General features: G+C 36.0%; 1 protein-coding gene across 1 annotated transcript in view; it reads left to right on the top strand.

Moving 5' to 3' along the window:
• Positions 1-16,869, top strand: part of LOC109081198 (astrotactin-2-like) — a 418,824-nt gene that overhangs the window by 215,929 nt on the left and 186,026 nt on the right. Inside the window, 3 exon segments of the mRNA XM_042723440.1 lie at positions 213-297; positions 911-985; positions 5,291-5,423. Coding sequence (XP_042579374.1) covers positions 213-297; positions 911-985; positions 5,291-5,423 — 293 coding nt within the window.

The following is a 16,869-nucleotide window of genomic DNA, read 5'->3' as shown; positions in this document are numbered from 1 at the left end:
CATCTGATAGTGAAGGTGTTGGAGACAGAACCAGCTCTCACATGTCACTCTTCCCACTTCATTTGACTGCATATAGGACAAACTGTACTTTGAAAACCTTTTGTCTGGAGCAAATCCAAGTGTGTGCGATAGCACTGGGTGCCACATGGACATGCGTTTGATTTGACAGAGGGATAAATGAACATAATCTGTCACTGTGTTGTGCTCTGCAGGGGAATGCAGCTGTCTGGAAGGTTATGCCCCTGACCCTGAGCATAATCATCTCTGCATCCGCACTGATTGGGGCCGCAACGAAGGGTGAGTGCTGCAAACCACTCTGTCAATGCCTCACAAATAGGCCAAACTAAAAGCTGGGGGTGGGGGGTGGAGAGAGAGAGATATGATTGATCACCTCACCTCATGCCAAGTGTAGTAACTACTCTTCCTTACTTTTGTGGCGGACGTTAATGAACTCACTCAAGCAAACAGCTGAACCCCAAAAAAATCACAGCAGCCCAGAAGTCGACTCCAGTCTGAGACTTCAAAAAGTCAAAGAGTAGTCTGATAATATTATATGACAATGAAGCCGCAACATCCTAGCATCATAATAGACTTGTTTGCCACTTTGGATAAGCACCTCTTCAGAAAATGTGAAACTCTAGTTCAGAGGTACACAATTCTGATCCTTGAGGGCCACCTTCCTGCAGAGTTTAGCTCCAGCACACCAGAAGTTTCTCATCATCCTGAAGACCTTGAGTAGCTGGTTCAGGTGTATTTAATTACGGTTGTAGCTAAACTCTGCAGGACATTGGTTCTCCAAGAGTAGGATTGGACACACTTGATTTAATTAATTACTGTTATTATTATCATTTCTCAGATAAAACCCTTAGCATTTATACTCACAAAGCCTTTTTGTGTGTTTGTCCCACAGTCCGTGGCCTTACTCAAACTTGGAAAGAGGTTATGACCTTGTCACAGGCGAACAGGCTCCAGAGAAGATTTTCAGGTAAGAACCAGATTTCCCCATCTGTCTGTCCTCTAAAATAAGGTCCCATGCTAAACACAACAGTCCCTGGGGTGTCCCAGTCCAGGCAGGGACTCCCCGCCTGCTGTCAGCCGCCCTCATACTGAACACAGGACTTCAAAGATTGCCTGTGGGGCAGCACTGTGGGTTTCCTGGTAGGAGTTGCCCTAGGCATGTTCCACCTGAAAGAGGAGGGAGATCTACCAGAGCCCTGGGCCTCATTCAATTTTAAAGCAGCGTCTAGGGCCACTGTGAGTGTTTAGTGTGTCCATATATTTATTTTTCATGTTCTCAAGGAAATGGTGGAGATAGAAAGGGAACAAGGACAGGTCATAAACCGCAGCATGTCACTTTGGATTTCTCAATGTTTCTGTCCTGCGGGCGTGACAGTCTAAAATACTTCTGCCCTTAAAATATTTGCTGTAACTCATCACATGTATTACAGCAAGCCTGACTGCAGTCTGAAAGTTGCATGTTGATTTTTCTAAACAGACTCGTTATAAATATGTGACTGCATTTCTCAAAAACATAAAATACAGGTATATTCCACTGCACTTTTCAGATAACACATCCACAAGAGGCACTATAAACAAGTACATTTACATAGGCAAGAACATATTTGTAAAAAGAGATACTTATTTTGCAGTTTCACAATGCTAAATAATGTGTTTGATTTTTGTTTAAAACATTTGTATGTGATTGTTGCAACATTTTATTATGTTGGTTAATGCATGGGAATTCATTTGCCATGCCATGGCAACACATTAGTTGAAGAAACCATGCTGTTTTAGTTGGCTTTTACAAGTCCTTGATCTATTTTATCAGACCCAAGCACTTCACATCACAAGTGCAATGTATTACCGGGTGCACTTCTGAGCAAGTTTACTATGCAGAAAATCCATAGAGGTGAAGCTGGTTATGTGATGCAAACATAAAAAGGCATTACTAGAAGCAAAAGTTGTTGGTGTTTTACTCTCTAGTGTTTACTATTTAGAGCCTCTAGTGTTCATTTGATGGATACTGTAGCGAAATGTACAGTATGTCACAGTCATATGAAACAGACGAATATATATGTCATTTTTTCTATCTTTAAATTATCAATTGAGACACGTCCCAAAACATGTAAAGACAAGACATGACTTGTGTGTTAAAGCAGAATTCAGTTGTTTTGGGTTGCTGAGCAATTACAATTATCCCAATAGTGATTAGCATATTTATTTGCTATATAAACCATTATTTACTCAAAAAGTTTTTTTTTTTTTTTTTTTTTTTTTACTGTTACTGTGATACAAAATTACTCATGATATAGGATTTTGTTGTGCAGTCCACACATATAGTTGCAACGATTTCAACTAAAACAAATGTGTATTTTATGCTGGACAGTTTGATTATCCCTATTAAATTATGTCTCTCATTAATTAAACGTGAAGATATATTCCATTATTTTGCTTGTTTTCAGACTACGAGCATGAAGCTGTTTTATTTTTCTTTGGATCTAAACACGAAGGCGAAAATAAATGAAATTTATATCATCCCACTCTCTCCTTACTCACCCAAGCTGTCATCACTCTTAACCACCTGACAACTCAAGCCATTTAGTTCAGCTGGCAGCAGTTGACTGATAGTGGACTGAGGAAAGCAATCGATGCCCTCTGAAGTGTCAATTGATGGGCCGAAGCAAGGCCTGGGCTGTCACTGTCTTATTTATGAGTAGAAGTATGCATTGATCCAGAGTAATTCAGATGTGCTTGTCTATATCCAAGGTCAGTGGCTGGCCAGACTCAGACCTGAGCTTTAGTGCGGTGGAGCTCCCGTGTCAGATCTCTATGATTTATGATAAGAGTGCATGTTATCATACAATTTTTATTCCCAGAATATGGATTCTTTGGCTAAATTAATATTGTATTAGCTCAATTATTTTAGCTCTTCAGTTACCTTGACAAAGTAATCATGGTGCTAATAAACAAATTATGAATTAGTCAGCCGTAGTTAATATACATGTCAAATATATGCCAATCGAAGGGAAATAAAGCAACAAGCCCCAAGAAGCTGTGATTTACAGTGAATTTATAACAGCTAAAGAGTGTTATTAGGCACAATACTGCAATTGCTTTTATAAAACAGTTATTCTACATACATAGCAAGGTTTCATAAAATAAAAAATAAAATAAAAAATGTAATGATATTAATAAAAATATTATTATTCCGCCAAACTATGTAGTTCCTCAGAAACAGTTGTGATTGTAACAAAGTGACAAGCACAGACACAGAAACAAGGGCACAGTGGAAAACATGCTTTAAGGGATCTCTTAAAAGGCACAAAGGTTTAGTGAATCAATTACGTACCAGATAAGCTCTGCGCATAGGCTAATATGGCTGCTGAAACCATAGGGTTCACCTTTCCCGTTTTTCATGGTTGCATTAAACTGATGAAGAGCCTTTTTTAAGTCAGTTTTGGTTATTGTTAAAAAAAATCGACCCAGCAGGTGCAGGACATCAATATAACGTCAGGTTGACATTGGACATGACGTCAGACAGATGTTGCATTTTGCTTGAGAATGAAAATCGGGTCAGTATTTTACGGCAATTTGATGTTGACTTAACGTTGGATTTTGGTTACACAACCTAAAAACAACAAATATCAGCATCAGCTGTTGTCGGTATTAGACTTCAAATTAACATTGTCATTAGACATTGAATTGACATTGAATTTTGGTCACCTCGCAACTGAAATTTTACCAAATATCAACGTCTTATGGCATTGTGTGTCTGCTGGGAATAGCCAGATCTTTTACGGCACACCAGGACTGAAAACAGCAAATAGCTCACAACAGAATCTGACATCTTCAGTCATCGACAAAACATTATAATAGTCTGCATTCTCTTCCTGCAATATCCATCCATCCATTTATTTTTTATCCATCCAAATTTTTTTTTTTTATGAACTTCATTGGGATGAGTAAATAATGAGAGAGAAAAAAAAAAAAGATTATTATTTTTAGATGAATTTTCCATTAAGATTCTAGGTGGTGCAATCATGTCCATTAATATGCATTACAAAGAGATTATAGGCTAACACTGAAGGCTCTGTTCTGTTATCAATGGAAATTTTCCTTGAATTTTTCTTTGGAAACTTAGACACTCATTTCTTTTCCCCCTGAAGTCCACCTATAATGATCAAAATGTTGTTTTTCATGCTAATGTTCATTCGTTCGTTCGTTTATTCATTGATTTAATATCATTTCATGTATTATTATTTTTATTTAGCTTTATTTTTGTCATACTTATGGACCTGGGGGCTGTTTCATAAAAGACGTTAAGAAAAGCGGGGATTAAGTCCAAAATCTGACTTGAAATAACCTAACAAATCAATCAGGACTAAAGCGGTTTCATAATAGTAGTAGTAGTAGTTGTAGTAGTAGTAGTAGTAGTAGTACTAGTATTAAGTTAATTTTTTCATGTATTTTTTTTTATTATTATTATTATTTTTTTACCATAGCAGTAACTGTAAATCAAATGTAAGCTGCTAATACAGCCCTACTATTTCAAATGAGTTAATGTGTTCCTCTTACCTGTTAAAATGTAGTCTGAATTCTATTATTTATTTTTAGAATATTTAGTGTTTTTAATGCTTTAAAGAGCAATTTTAGATTGTAATGTTTTAATGTTCTACTAATAACCAAGGTACAGCTGTCATAAAACCAAAGAGAAAGGCTGCATGGCTAGAAACTGCTGATCAACTGAATGTTAAAATGTTTTCATATATCTTAATATACTGTATATATATATATAGATTTTTTTTTTTTTTTGATTAAGTTGCATTTTCTGTATACTTTTATTTTTGGACTGATAATGTAAAATAATTGTATGTGAGAGAGTCAGTGCCGTAATATCAATGCGTTCCTATTGGTCAGTGTTAGAGGAGTTCAGCTTAGCCTGACAGATAGCCTTAGCCTGCTTTTGAAGAATGTGAAAAATCCTATTTTACATTATATGACCACTTCTCCATTATACAATAATTTCTGCAGATTTGCTGTGTATATTTTCATTGTCTTTTTATTATTTAGTTGTTATTATTTTACTAAATACCTTTGTGTGTGTCATTAGCACACAACTACTGTCTAGTGTGATGGTCTTTATTTGTGCACGTTGTGAAGAACAGATCTTCTCTCTCAGTCAGTGTGGCTTTCTTTTAATAGCAGCTGTCTTTATTCCAGCAAGTTCCAGAGGGTCATTGAAATTCAACTGACACATTACGCTCTTGTGTTCATGTCCCTCATGCTGCAGGTCATCCTACAGTCTGGGTCAAGGCCTATGGCTGCCAGTCAGCAAGAGCTTTGTGGTTCCTCCAGTGGAGCTGTCAATCAACCCTATAGCCAGCTGTAAGACGGACGTATTGGTTACAGAGGACCCTGGAGAAGTGCGGTGAGTTGATCACAGCTCAGCTCTACAAGCCCACCTGTGTGTTTCAGTACATTCTAGACTGAGAATGGACATCAGAAGACAGAAATGTGTTGCTGCTGTAACTGATGGGTTGAATGTAATTTATTAAGCCTGGTCTTGATCTTTTTTTTATATAATCAGGTTTATTAGAGTAATTTAATTACATGTCCTTGACCCAGCCAACATAATGCCATTGCACAAACTTCTGTAAGAGGCCTACACTCCCAGAAGAAAAAAAAAATTATCACTGGGCCAGTCATTTATTTGCAGTGTTGGGGAGTAGCTAGCCACAAGTAGTGATGTTACTAGCACAACTACATTTTTCAGTAGCTTTACAATAGCGACACTACTTTTAAAACAGTGTAGCTTTTCGTGTAGCTAACTACTTTTTCCAGCAAGTAGCGATGTAGCGTGACCAAGTGCTACATTCTGTTCTGTGTTCTGATGAGTCAGGAGCCTGTAATCACTGTTGCCAACTCTGGTGAAACAAATAACCAACCGCAGCTTCCAAAACAAGCCCAGCATTTTTTGATAATTTCTTATCATCAATATCATTTTTTATCAATTATTTATTACCAATAAATGAGCCTACAATATATTAAACTGAAACTATCCTTTTATCTGAAAAGCAAAAACATAAGTTATTTTACAAAAATTAGCAAACTGCAACAAAGTGGGAACAAATCTCCAGTCACCTGAGCAGAATAGGACTGGAGAGATGGAAAAGGAGAGAAACACAAGAGTTCCGATGTGTCTCGCGAGATCTAACTAGTCTAGCGAGAAGGTGATCGATATCCTTGTGCAGACCTTTCAGATATATTTGCATTACACTGGCCCTTTCACCAGTGGTATGTAATATAAGGTATGTAAGATATTATGTTCACATTCTGCAAGTGGCCGCATGATAAGCGGAAAAATTATGCAGTGAAGTCTTTATTTTATTTAGAATTAATTAACGAAAAGAAGGTCATTACACTTAAATCAAATCACGATATGGACTAGTATATGTAAATATAAAGCCGCAAAAGTCGATTTAAATATAAATCCTGCATGTTCTGCCTGTCTTACACACACTGAAGCACACATGACACTTGCAATGATTTCAGCATCTGCCGTCTCACTAAATGAGGACGTAAACACATGAACAACATTTCCAGAACTGCTAAGAGAGTCACTTCATGAGCATTTTACCGTTTGATTTGAGTAAAACTAGCATCATATCGCATACACAGAACTGTAAAGGTACTAACAGTGACCCGTCAAAATAAAAGTCCGATTTGAATATCGGTATTCAATCGATAACGACAATAGAATATAATATTTTTTTTTAACTTTTAATAAATTTATGTGAAAATGTATATACAAGAACTATAATAGAATAATTAAATTAAATTTTATTTATTTATTTATTTATTTTTTATTAAAGTGGAAATCAGTTTACTAAATAATACATTTGACTGTCTTCTACTTTAAAGGGATATTATTTGTGATGTTTATGATTTATTTGTATGTATACTATTTAATCTATGTGCAATTACTTGCCTGTCAGTTGAGTTTGTGGCAAAACCTTTTGCAGTGTTTACATGTTTATACCTGCATAAAATTTATTAAAATAGATTTTTTAATTTCATAAAGTACAATTTGATTTCAAAATGCACCTACATTTATTTGCATTAAAAACAGATTAATTTTTCTTCTTTATTGAACTCTCATAATATATTTGTTGTGGCAGGATTCACTCAAAGTGCAGTGTTCACGCGCGCAGCTGATTGACGTCTCCATTCACAGTCAGTAAATACTGCATGTGCTGTGAGTTTAACCTGCTTATTCTGTGATTTCTCCAAAATTTGATTCAACAACGCCCTACTAAAATGGCTCATTCTAACACGCCCCTACATGTCTACATCACGATGTGGTAAGATTTGCGTTATGCCACTCAAATGTTCATGCAAAGAAAGAAGATGTAACTTTTATTTTCGCTGTTGCTGCTGGCGCCATGTTGTGGAAACGCTGTGTGTTTCTTTGTGAAAGCGAAACTACTTTGTTTGGTCTTCCAAAAGAGAACACAACCAGAAATCAGTGGTTAAGTTGTATTTACAACACTGTTCCAGAACAATTCAACCTAAATATTCAGATGTGTGCAGCGCATTTTATGGAAGACTGTTTCCTGATCCAGGGATAGTAGACTACAATGCCGGCTGTTCTGACTCACAGTCTGTAAGTACGTTTACATATTTAAAGGATTTGTCACTGACGATTCAAACATGAGTTTTGAGCAGTGTAGAGTAGGCTTGTTGTTTGTTGTTTCTCCGATCACAAATGCAGACATGGTTTTATGTTTACGCGTCGCGATGCAATGCGTAAAAAGACAGTTTAAGTAAGCGGTTCTCAATTCCAGTCCTCACGCCCCCCTGCCCTGCACATTTTGTATTTCTCTTATCGTTTCAGACGTTTGTTCTATTCGAATGTAAGTGCCCTGTGAAGTGGACATCACAGGATATTTTGCCACGATTCCAGTTCGAAGTAAACGTATATGTTCCGTTCAAAGTGCATTGAAGTGTGCGAGACGTGAATTTAAATTGTATTTATTTACAGAGGTATATGATGTCACACTTGTCCATGTGTGAAGACCTTGCGCAGCACAAATCCATGAATGAATGTTCCGAAGTGAGGTAAACTTCAACAGATTTCCCCTTCTCAGGGAGTAGGGAGCAATGAACACTGTGTAGGGACCATGTCAATCGGAACACAGTTCATGCACGGAGTTCACTTCTAACGAGCTGATATCTTAATCAGGTGTGTTAACAAAGGGAGACATGTAAAATATGCAGAGCTGGGGGGAGTGAGGACTGAAATTGAGAATGGTATTGTCATTATAATCCGAAATTATGTCCCCACTGGATGCAACAAATGCGTCGTTTATAATGGGTTTTATTGTTTTTTTGTCGTCGTGCTGGACACCACACAGTATGGTAAGGGGGCATAACATTTCCGACACACGCTTGAGGCATTCAGCCAATCACAATGCACTGGATAGCTGGCCAATCAGCATACACCTCGCTTTTCGGAACGATGAGCTTTGTAAAAATCGATGCGTTTCAGAAAGGCAGGGCATAGAGGAGAAATAATAATGTACATTATGTGGAAAAAAATGTTTGTTTGTTTTTTTTTCTTTTACTTAAACCGCATAAACCCATTTCATTACTCTAAATACACAAAATAATGTTCTTTTTAGCAACATCATATTACCCCTTTTACTATATTAATTTAGATCTTCCCCAACACTGTTTATTTGTACCTTATTCAACCTTATTGGTACATAAGTACCTTAAAGATACATGTTAGTACCTAAAGTTTTTTTTTTTTTTTTTTAATTATGCAAACATTATAGGAATGTGACTTTTGAATGTTATATATTTCTCTTAATGTTCTGAGCAACATTTTAGAAAAAAAGTATATGAACATTCAACTAAAATATTTCAGAAATAAAATGCTTCATTAATAATGTTTTATATAAACATGTATGTGTGTGTGTGTGTGTGTGTGTGTGTGTGTGTGTGTGTGTGTAAATAATACACAATGATGATAAGTACCTTTACAAGTACATACCCTACTAACCCTAACCTAACAGTTTAATAATATTCTAATGGCTGCCAGTTGACATGCAGTTGTAAATGTACAATGTGAACTATTGGCATAACATGATCAATCTAAACAAACATGTTATTATTACTGGAAGAACGTTTGTTCATACCTTTGAGATAACTTTGCCAGAACATTAGCCAAAGTTCTGAGAACATTCCTTGTTAGTTGGGTGCTTGCTGATTCTTTGTAATTATTTGTGAAATTTACTAGCAATTTCTAAGTGAAAATTGTTCTACACATTTTTTTTTTTCAGTGCACCTTTAATCACTCAGAACGCCTTAAAATCTGCCTCACGACACCCTTACAACCAATTAAACCACCCCAGTAATCGCCTATCCTTAGTAATCACCTTACCAATCTCCTGTCCACCTTATTCCTACATCCCATGACGCTTTGTGTGAATTATGGGTATAACCTTTCATTAAGCTGTAAACACTTTTAAAAGCACTATTTTCTTCCCACAGCAATAATGGGCGGGTGAAATTATTAATGGGATATATTGTAAATTAAATCAAGAGAACAGGCCACAAAATGTGCAGTATATGTTGTCCTTTTTCATACTATTACAGCGGAATACAAAAAAAAAAAAAAAAAAAAAAGAGCTCTTGCCATAGATAGTCTTGTTAAAACATGTCACATTAAAATACCAAGCGTTACGTTATAAATAAAACATGAAGGAAAACTGACAGCTCATTCAGTCAAACAAAAGCTTTATTTGTGGGCAACCTTATGATTCGAAATTATTCATTTCAGTCTTTTTGAATTGAAATTCCCCAAACCGGAAGTGTTTTAAATTGGGACCATGTATTTATTTGACCATTTTAATGTAATGTTTTGCAATTATTTATTTAACTTTGGTTCTGTATTCTATTGAAATACTAAAACATACATTCTCTGGATTGTTTCGTCCAGTATATCTCTGTTATAAGTGAAATGTCCGGGCAGTTATTAATAGACTTCTCCAAGCCTTTAATCTGACATTACTCTTGCCTCTTCATTTCTGATAGCCCCACAGCTGCTGTTGGCTGAAATGTCCTCAGGGAAACATGCTATTTACAGTATTACTTTTTCACAACCAAGCTGTTTTCATCATTATTGCAATCCCAACATATGCCAAGCTGTTCTTACAGTGTCAGCATATACTCTAATATGAATCAGGTAGAGACTATGTGCAGGAGCATCATGCACCTATTTATTTGTCTATTTAAGCACCAGCGACAGCCTGAATATAGTCTATTGGTATAGTGGTAGTTTCTGTTTAGCCCCATATAATATCATATTGATTCAGTGGATTTATTGCATTTTGAAAAAAGAAAAAAAAAAAAAGGGGGAAAAAAAAAACAATATATATATGGAGTGTTAAGTAATATTCTAATTTTCTGAGATACTGTATTTGGGATTTTCCTTAGTTGTCAGTTATAATCATCAAAATTAAAAGTTACCATAGTTTCATCAAGTTAAATATATCAGTCTGTGTGTAATGAATGAATATCATATACAAGTTTCACTTTTTGAATGGAATAAGTGAAATAAATAAACTTTTTGATGATACTCTAATTATATGTCCAGCACCTATATATATATATATATATATATATATATATATACAGTTTTATAATAAATCTTTGAAAATCAAAACCTGGATTTTAATTTTTAATGTTATTATAACCTAAAGATGCTATGTGAAAGTTTGAAACCGAAAATAGTGTTTTTATCTTGCTACTTTCTTGGTAACAAACGTTTAAGAAAACACTTTTAATCAAATTAATCAAAATGGATTAATTTGATGGACCGAACTCTTTATGATGAGCTTTGTAAAAAAACGATGCGTTTCAGAAAGGCTGGGCATAGTGGAGAAACAATAATGTACAGTATGTGGAAAATTAGTTTTTGAGCCTTAAACCCCATAAAAACATTTCATTACACCACAAACACAAAATAATGTTATTTTTAGTAACATCATATGACCCATTTAAGGCTTGTGAGAGCGGTGAGTCTGCGGTGAAGCTATATTTGTTCATTTAGCTACAGAAATGTGAACAAATCAGGCTTCAGTATCAGAATAAACAGAATTTTCCCAATAAACATATGCAACACTTGTTCCTAAGGTTTTAAAACATTTTGACAAAAAAATATTATAATCATGCAACTCTTATGCAAAAAAAAAAAAAAAAAAAAAAGAAAGTTGCATTTAAAAATCATCATGGAGCACTGAATGGTGATGATGCTTTGGACTAAGACTGTGAAAGCACAAGCACTAGATCATAAGCATGCTTTATGAAATGTATATCCTCACATTACAATGAATGATTTTATTTTTTATGTTTTTTTTTTTTTTTTTTTTTTTCAACATTAATGTGTTCTTAAAAGCCTGTCAGTGAAGGAATTATGTTCTTGGTTGCAAGTACATTAAAGAAAATTTAAGCAGTTCTGGCACACTGAAGTATTATCTTTGCCAAATAAGTAAAGTGGTGTGAATGTTGTTTAATCTAGTTCTGTAGTTGTACTTTCCATTTTGTGTCCAGAAATGGAATTACGTTTCTTTCGGGAAAAACAGAAAACTCCTTCTCTCATTTCCCCCTCATACTCTAAGATCATTTCTAAGGTCTGATGATGAATAACATTCATTAACATTTCAATTTCATCCCAGATTGAGGTGGCCATGTCTCTGGCCTTTGGCAAGTGGGGACAGTGACTTGCGATCACTTGTATTTGGCTTCCTCCAGAATGGAAATGAAGCTGGCTTTCCACCAGAAGTTTTAACGTGTGCAGCTCCATGTCTCCTGATGCTCCAGAGGTTATCAACATCCCCAATGGAGTGACGTGTCAGTAAACACTCCTAATCTCCTCTATGCTACTCACTTAATACAGCTGTCAGCCACAGGAGAGGTCATATGAGCCTGTGCAAATAAACCCAACCTTCAATGTTTAGGAGACAAAATACATTTTTCTGTAAAAAACAAAAAACAAAAAAAACAACTCAATTAAGGTGACAGCAATAAACTAGACGAGATATATTCACACTAAATGCAAGACAAAAACAAAGCAAAACACCCTATTTGTTATGACAAACCAGTAGCTTTGCAATCAATATTTCACCGTCCTAAAATGCCATGCAGGGGCAACAAACTGTAAATTGTTGAGGCAATAACAAACAGCATATTACCAGTCTAATAGACTTGTTTTGCAAGTCTATTAGCTATTTTTATCCCACAAAAACATACTGTTTCAAAAGGAGGTACATCAAGCGTGAGGTCTTTAAACCTGAGCTTAATAATGAACTTGACACACATGATTTTAATATTCATAATTTTTATTTGATATTCTAACATAAATCTTCTTCTTCTGACACATAGGACATTTAATATGCTTGTTTTTCTCTCTTGTGCATACTGTATTTTACACATTGATGTCTCCTGTACATTTCTCCCTAATGTGTGAGTATTCAAAATGTTTCCTGTAAGTGTGGAAAATTCAACCCTAGTTCAATCAAACTCTAACTTTACAGCTTGCATACATTCAGACTTGCTGACTTAAGATTGTGAATGATTAATTAAGCTTAATTAGTACTTAACATCATGGCAGGGACAAAATAATAACTTTGAGGATGGAAACACCCATTTTATGAGTGATTAGTGGAGTTTCAGATGAATACATTATATCAGTGTAATGTATCTGGAAAATAATTAGTTGCTGCTGCACAGGAAATGTCTGTCACATCAAACACAGCACAATGAATAATGAGCTCCTCTTAATTATGCAAATGAGATTCAGTGGGAAGACCCATGAGTGAAAGCTGCCGACTGGAGCCAACTAATGGAAGACAAGCCAACTAATGGAAGACAAGCAAATGCACTGTACTCTTACTATTATTACATTACTATTTCAAGTCTTTTAAACTTTTTTTTCTGACACCCACTAGGATGCTTTTTATGGAATATTATCATTATACATTTGTTCAGTTGCACAAATGAAACCGCATATAATTGTGTTTGTATAATCCATAAATTGATGAAAGAAAAATGAAAACAATATATATTAATACAAAAAGGGGTGTTAACCACAAGCAGGTATACACATATCAAACATTTTGTAAAGTTTACTCAACTTAAAGGTCCTTATAGCTCTCTTGTTCAAAGAGTTTCTGATATTGTCAAAAATTACTTTCAGAATTTTCAGTCAACAAAACCATTAAGTCAGGATCAGAGCTGAGATATGAACTCAGATCAGTGGAATGATAGAGAGTCAGAATCTCAAACCTTGAGCCACTGGGAGCTGGTGAACCCAAACATAGAGACGCACTCTAGAGGGGTTCAGATGCAATAGAATTTGGTAAAAGTTCAAGTAAAAATGGACCAATAAATCCACATAAAGCAGGGAGCTTAAAAAGTCAACACCCAGGTAGCAAAAACAGTCCAAAGTTCAAAAAGCAAAATCAGAGGACTAATTCCACAAAATAAAGCAAAACAAGATATAAGTCCTAAAGGCAAGAGACAACAAACATTGTTGCATCAAAGAAGTCTTATGCAGGAAGTTGACTTCAGAACTACTAAAGACTAAGCTAAGAACCTGGGATAAAGAGCAAGAAAATACACTAAGATCAATGAGAGCCAGATGAAAGATGTATTAAAATCCATTGTTAGTGAGAGCTAGACATGGGTGCTCAGTGAGGACCTCTAGAGGCCAAAACAACAGAAATACTGGCAGTTTGGCTGGTGTGAAGTGAAGTGAAAGTGACGTGACATTCAGCCAAGTATGGTGACCCATACTCAGAATTCGTGCTCTACATTTAACCCATCCGAAGTGCACACACACAGAGCAGTGAACACACACACACACACACACTGTGAACACACACCCGGAGCAGTGGGCAGCCATTTTATGCTGCGGCGCCCGGGGAGCAGTTGGGGGTTCGAAGCCTTGCTCAAGTGCACCTAAGTCATGGTATTGAAGGTGGAGAGAGACCTGTACATGCACTCCCCCCACCCACAATTCCTGCCGGCCCGAGACTCGAACTCACAACCCTTCGATTGGGAGTCCGACTCGCTAACCATTAGGCCACGACTTCCCATTTATTTTAGTGTTATTTTGTCCGACTCGCTAACCTTTAGGCTTTTTATTAATATTTAGATTTTTTATTGTATATTTATGTTAAAATTTATGTTAACAAAAATGTTTTAAATATTTTATTTAATTTCAGTTAAAGTTAATTTTATTTCTGTACTTACACCACATTAGAACAAAATAAGTGCAATGCCAAAACAAGTGCAAAACAGTTTCTTGATCACTATTACCATTTTTTTTCTCTCTCCTACTGTGCATTCCTACATTTAAATACTGATGTAATATTAATTATCAACATGTAACAGGTTAGGGTAAGGTTTGGTGTAGCACACTTTATTTAGGACCATGATAGAGCTTCGGAGGATCCGTGGGTAATTGGGGTTGAACAGGCGGACCGAGCCGTTGGTGCGGTATGTGGGGGTTTCTGGCGTGAGGTGAGCTGGCAAGACGCTGCACGCTTCCGAGGGGGCTGAACGACGAGACTTCGGAGGTTCCTTAGCTTCAACTTCAAAGTTAGAGCCATTCAAAAAGAGTATGAGATTAATCAGCTCGATCAGGGGAAATCAGAGACAGGAAGATCACAGCGGATCATCTCATCGTCCAGTCCCAGCAGAAAGCTGCGGCCTCGGGCCAGCTCAGGTTGTGTGGTTTATCTATGTAATAATTAACTTACAGCTCCAACATCTGATCTGGTTGGCTAGATCAAGCACAGCTTATCCTCAGCCATCAGCATTTTTTTTGGTCCGGTATTCTGTCATGGGTGCACTACTGAGTTGAGTGCAGAGCAAGGAATGGAGGGAGACGAGGAGTACATCAATCCGTAGACTTTTAATGAATGCAAGAAACAAGGAAAACTCACATAGCACATGTAGACTTAACAATACCGGACACCAAACTGAAAACAAGGAACACTATTTAAACATGACAAGACGAGACACACCTGGGATCAATGGAAATTAACCATGGGAAAAACCTGGGTTAAATGATAAACAATCAGGGAGCAGGAACAGGAAGACCAAATAAGGGCATGGAAACACATGGGGAGCAAAAACACACAAAACATTGCACAGAGTCTGACAGTTACAGTGTAAATATTCATTTACTGAGTAAGATTAATTAGATGCATGTACTAACTATATGGTTAGGATTAGGGTTTGTCTTAGGGTTACTTTTAATTATGCATAATTTATTGTTATTATAATAGTAAGTACATGTAACGTGCATCAAAGACACCTTCAAATAAACTACTACCACTTTATTTTAAAGCACAGTATCTAAGACAGTACTGGGTAATGCAAGGCAACGTGGGTTAAGATTAGGTTTAGGGGTAGGTTCAGGTTTTAATACTTATTTATTATAACAAAATAATTATAATTACTATAATCAAATAATGAGGATCCAAGTTTGCTATGTTTTGTTTTGTTCCTTATTGCCCATGTTTTCTCACTCTCAAGCTACACATGATCGATGTTCTTGGATATAATCTTGACTTTTTTTGCGTGTACTTTGGCAGTTGTGGTTGTTGCAGTGGCTGCATCGCTGTGCTGTTAGCTGATTGCTGTGATTCTCTGCCTGTGACCGGTGTGTGTTCACACTCAACGCTTAATGCCATAGTGTTTATGCACAATGTGTGCATTAGAGCTGCTGGTCATTGTGGGTTGTTTTCTCCAGCAGGAAAAACATGTCTAGACATTGTATTTTCCCTGTCATACTCATGCTGTTTGGACTGATGGAGTGTATATATCATGATTGTTGCTATACTGTATTGTCTATTAATTTTTTGTGTGATCTTTAACTCTTGCACATTGTTGGCTAATTTCGGGACATGTGTAAATGCATTTCCATTCATTATAAAACAGTGAATCGGTTGAGTGAATGATCCTATGACTCACTATTAAAGACAGTTGCTTACTGTTGAAACAATATAGCCTGCAGTAAAGATCACTGATAAATCCCCATTGTATACTTATAGACAACCTACTACTTTATTAACCTACATTTAGCATTGGCTAGCAGACCTTTAACACACAAACCACAATGACAGTGATGACCAAGACCAAGATGAGCTCTTGGTTAAACTTTATTTTAAGGTGTCCATGTTACAGTGTAATTATACAATTAAGTACTGAATAATATTAATTAACTACCGATTACTATATGGTTAGGGTTAGGATTAGGGTTTGGTTTTGGTTTAGGGTTACTTGAATGTAATTATGCATAATAATTTCTAGCCTGTGTAGTTACAAGCCAAGCATATTAGGAAATGTGAGAATCTTGGCATTTAAAACTCAGACGGGGATCAATTGTGTGATGTTTGTGTACCGTGTGGAGAAATGAAGTTTGAAGAAATACATCACGGGATGAAGGGCATTTTAAAAACATGCTGGTGTATTGTCATAATTTTAAGTCATTCAGTTCCTGTTAAAGGACGATGATTAGATGCTAAGACAGTCATCAGTATGGTTCATATTTAGGGTTAGCAAAACCCTAACCTGAGTAAATGATAACAGAATTTTCAATTTTGGGTGAATGATCCCTTTAAATCATGCTTATTTATTTATTTATTTATTTATTTATTGCATGATAAAACAGACATCAAAATTCTAAAGAGTTATATGTACTATTTAATAAATATGAAATAGCTGAATTTCAGTGTTAATTGGTTTTGGTGACCTACATCAGAGCTATGTTGCGATCTTTGTAATATAAAAAGA

The sequence above is a fragment of the Cyprinus carpio genome, chromosome B5 (genome assembly GCF_018340385.1).
Source record: "Cyprinus carpio isolate SPL01 chromosome B5, ASM1834038v1, whole genome shotgun sequence".
NCBI lineage: Eukaryota > Metazoa > Chordata > Actinopteri > Cypriniformes > Cyprinidae > Cyprinus > Cyprinus carpio.
The sequence above is the reverse complement of the archived record's forward strand: the minus strand, read 5'-3'. Positions and strand labels throughout refer to the sequence as shown.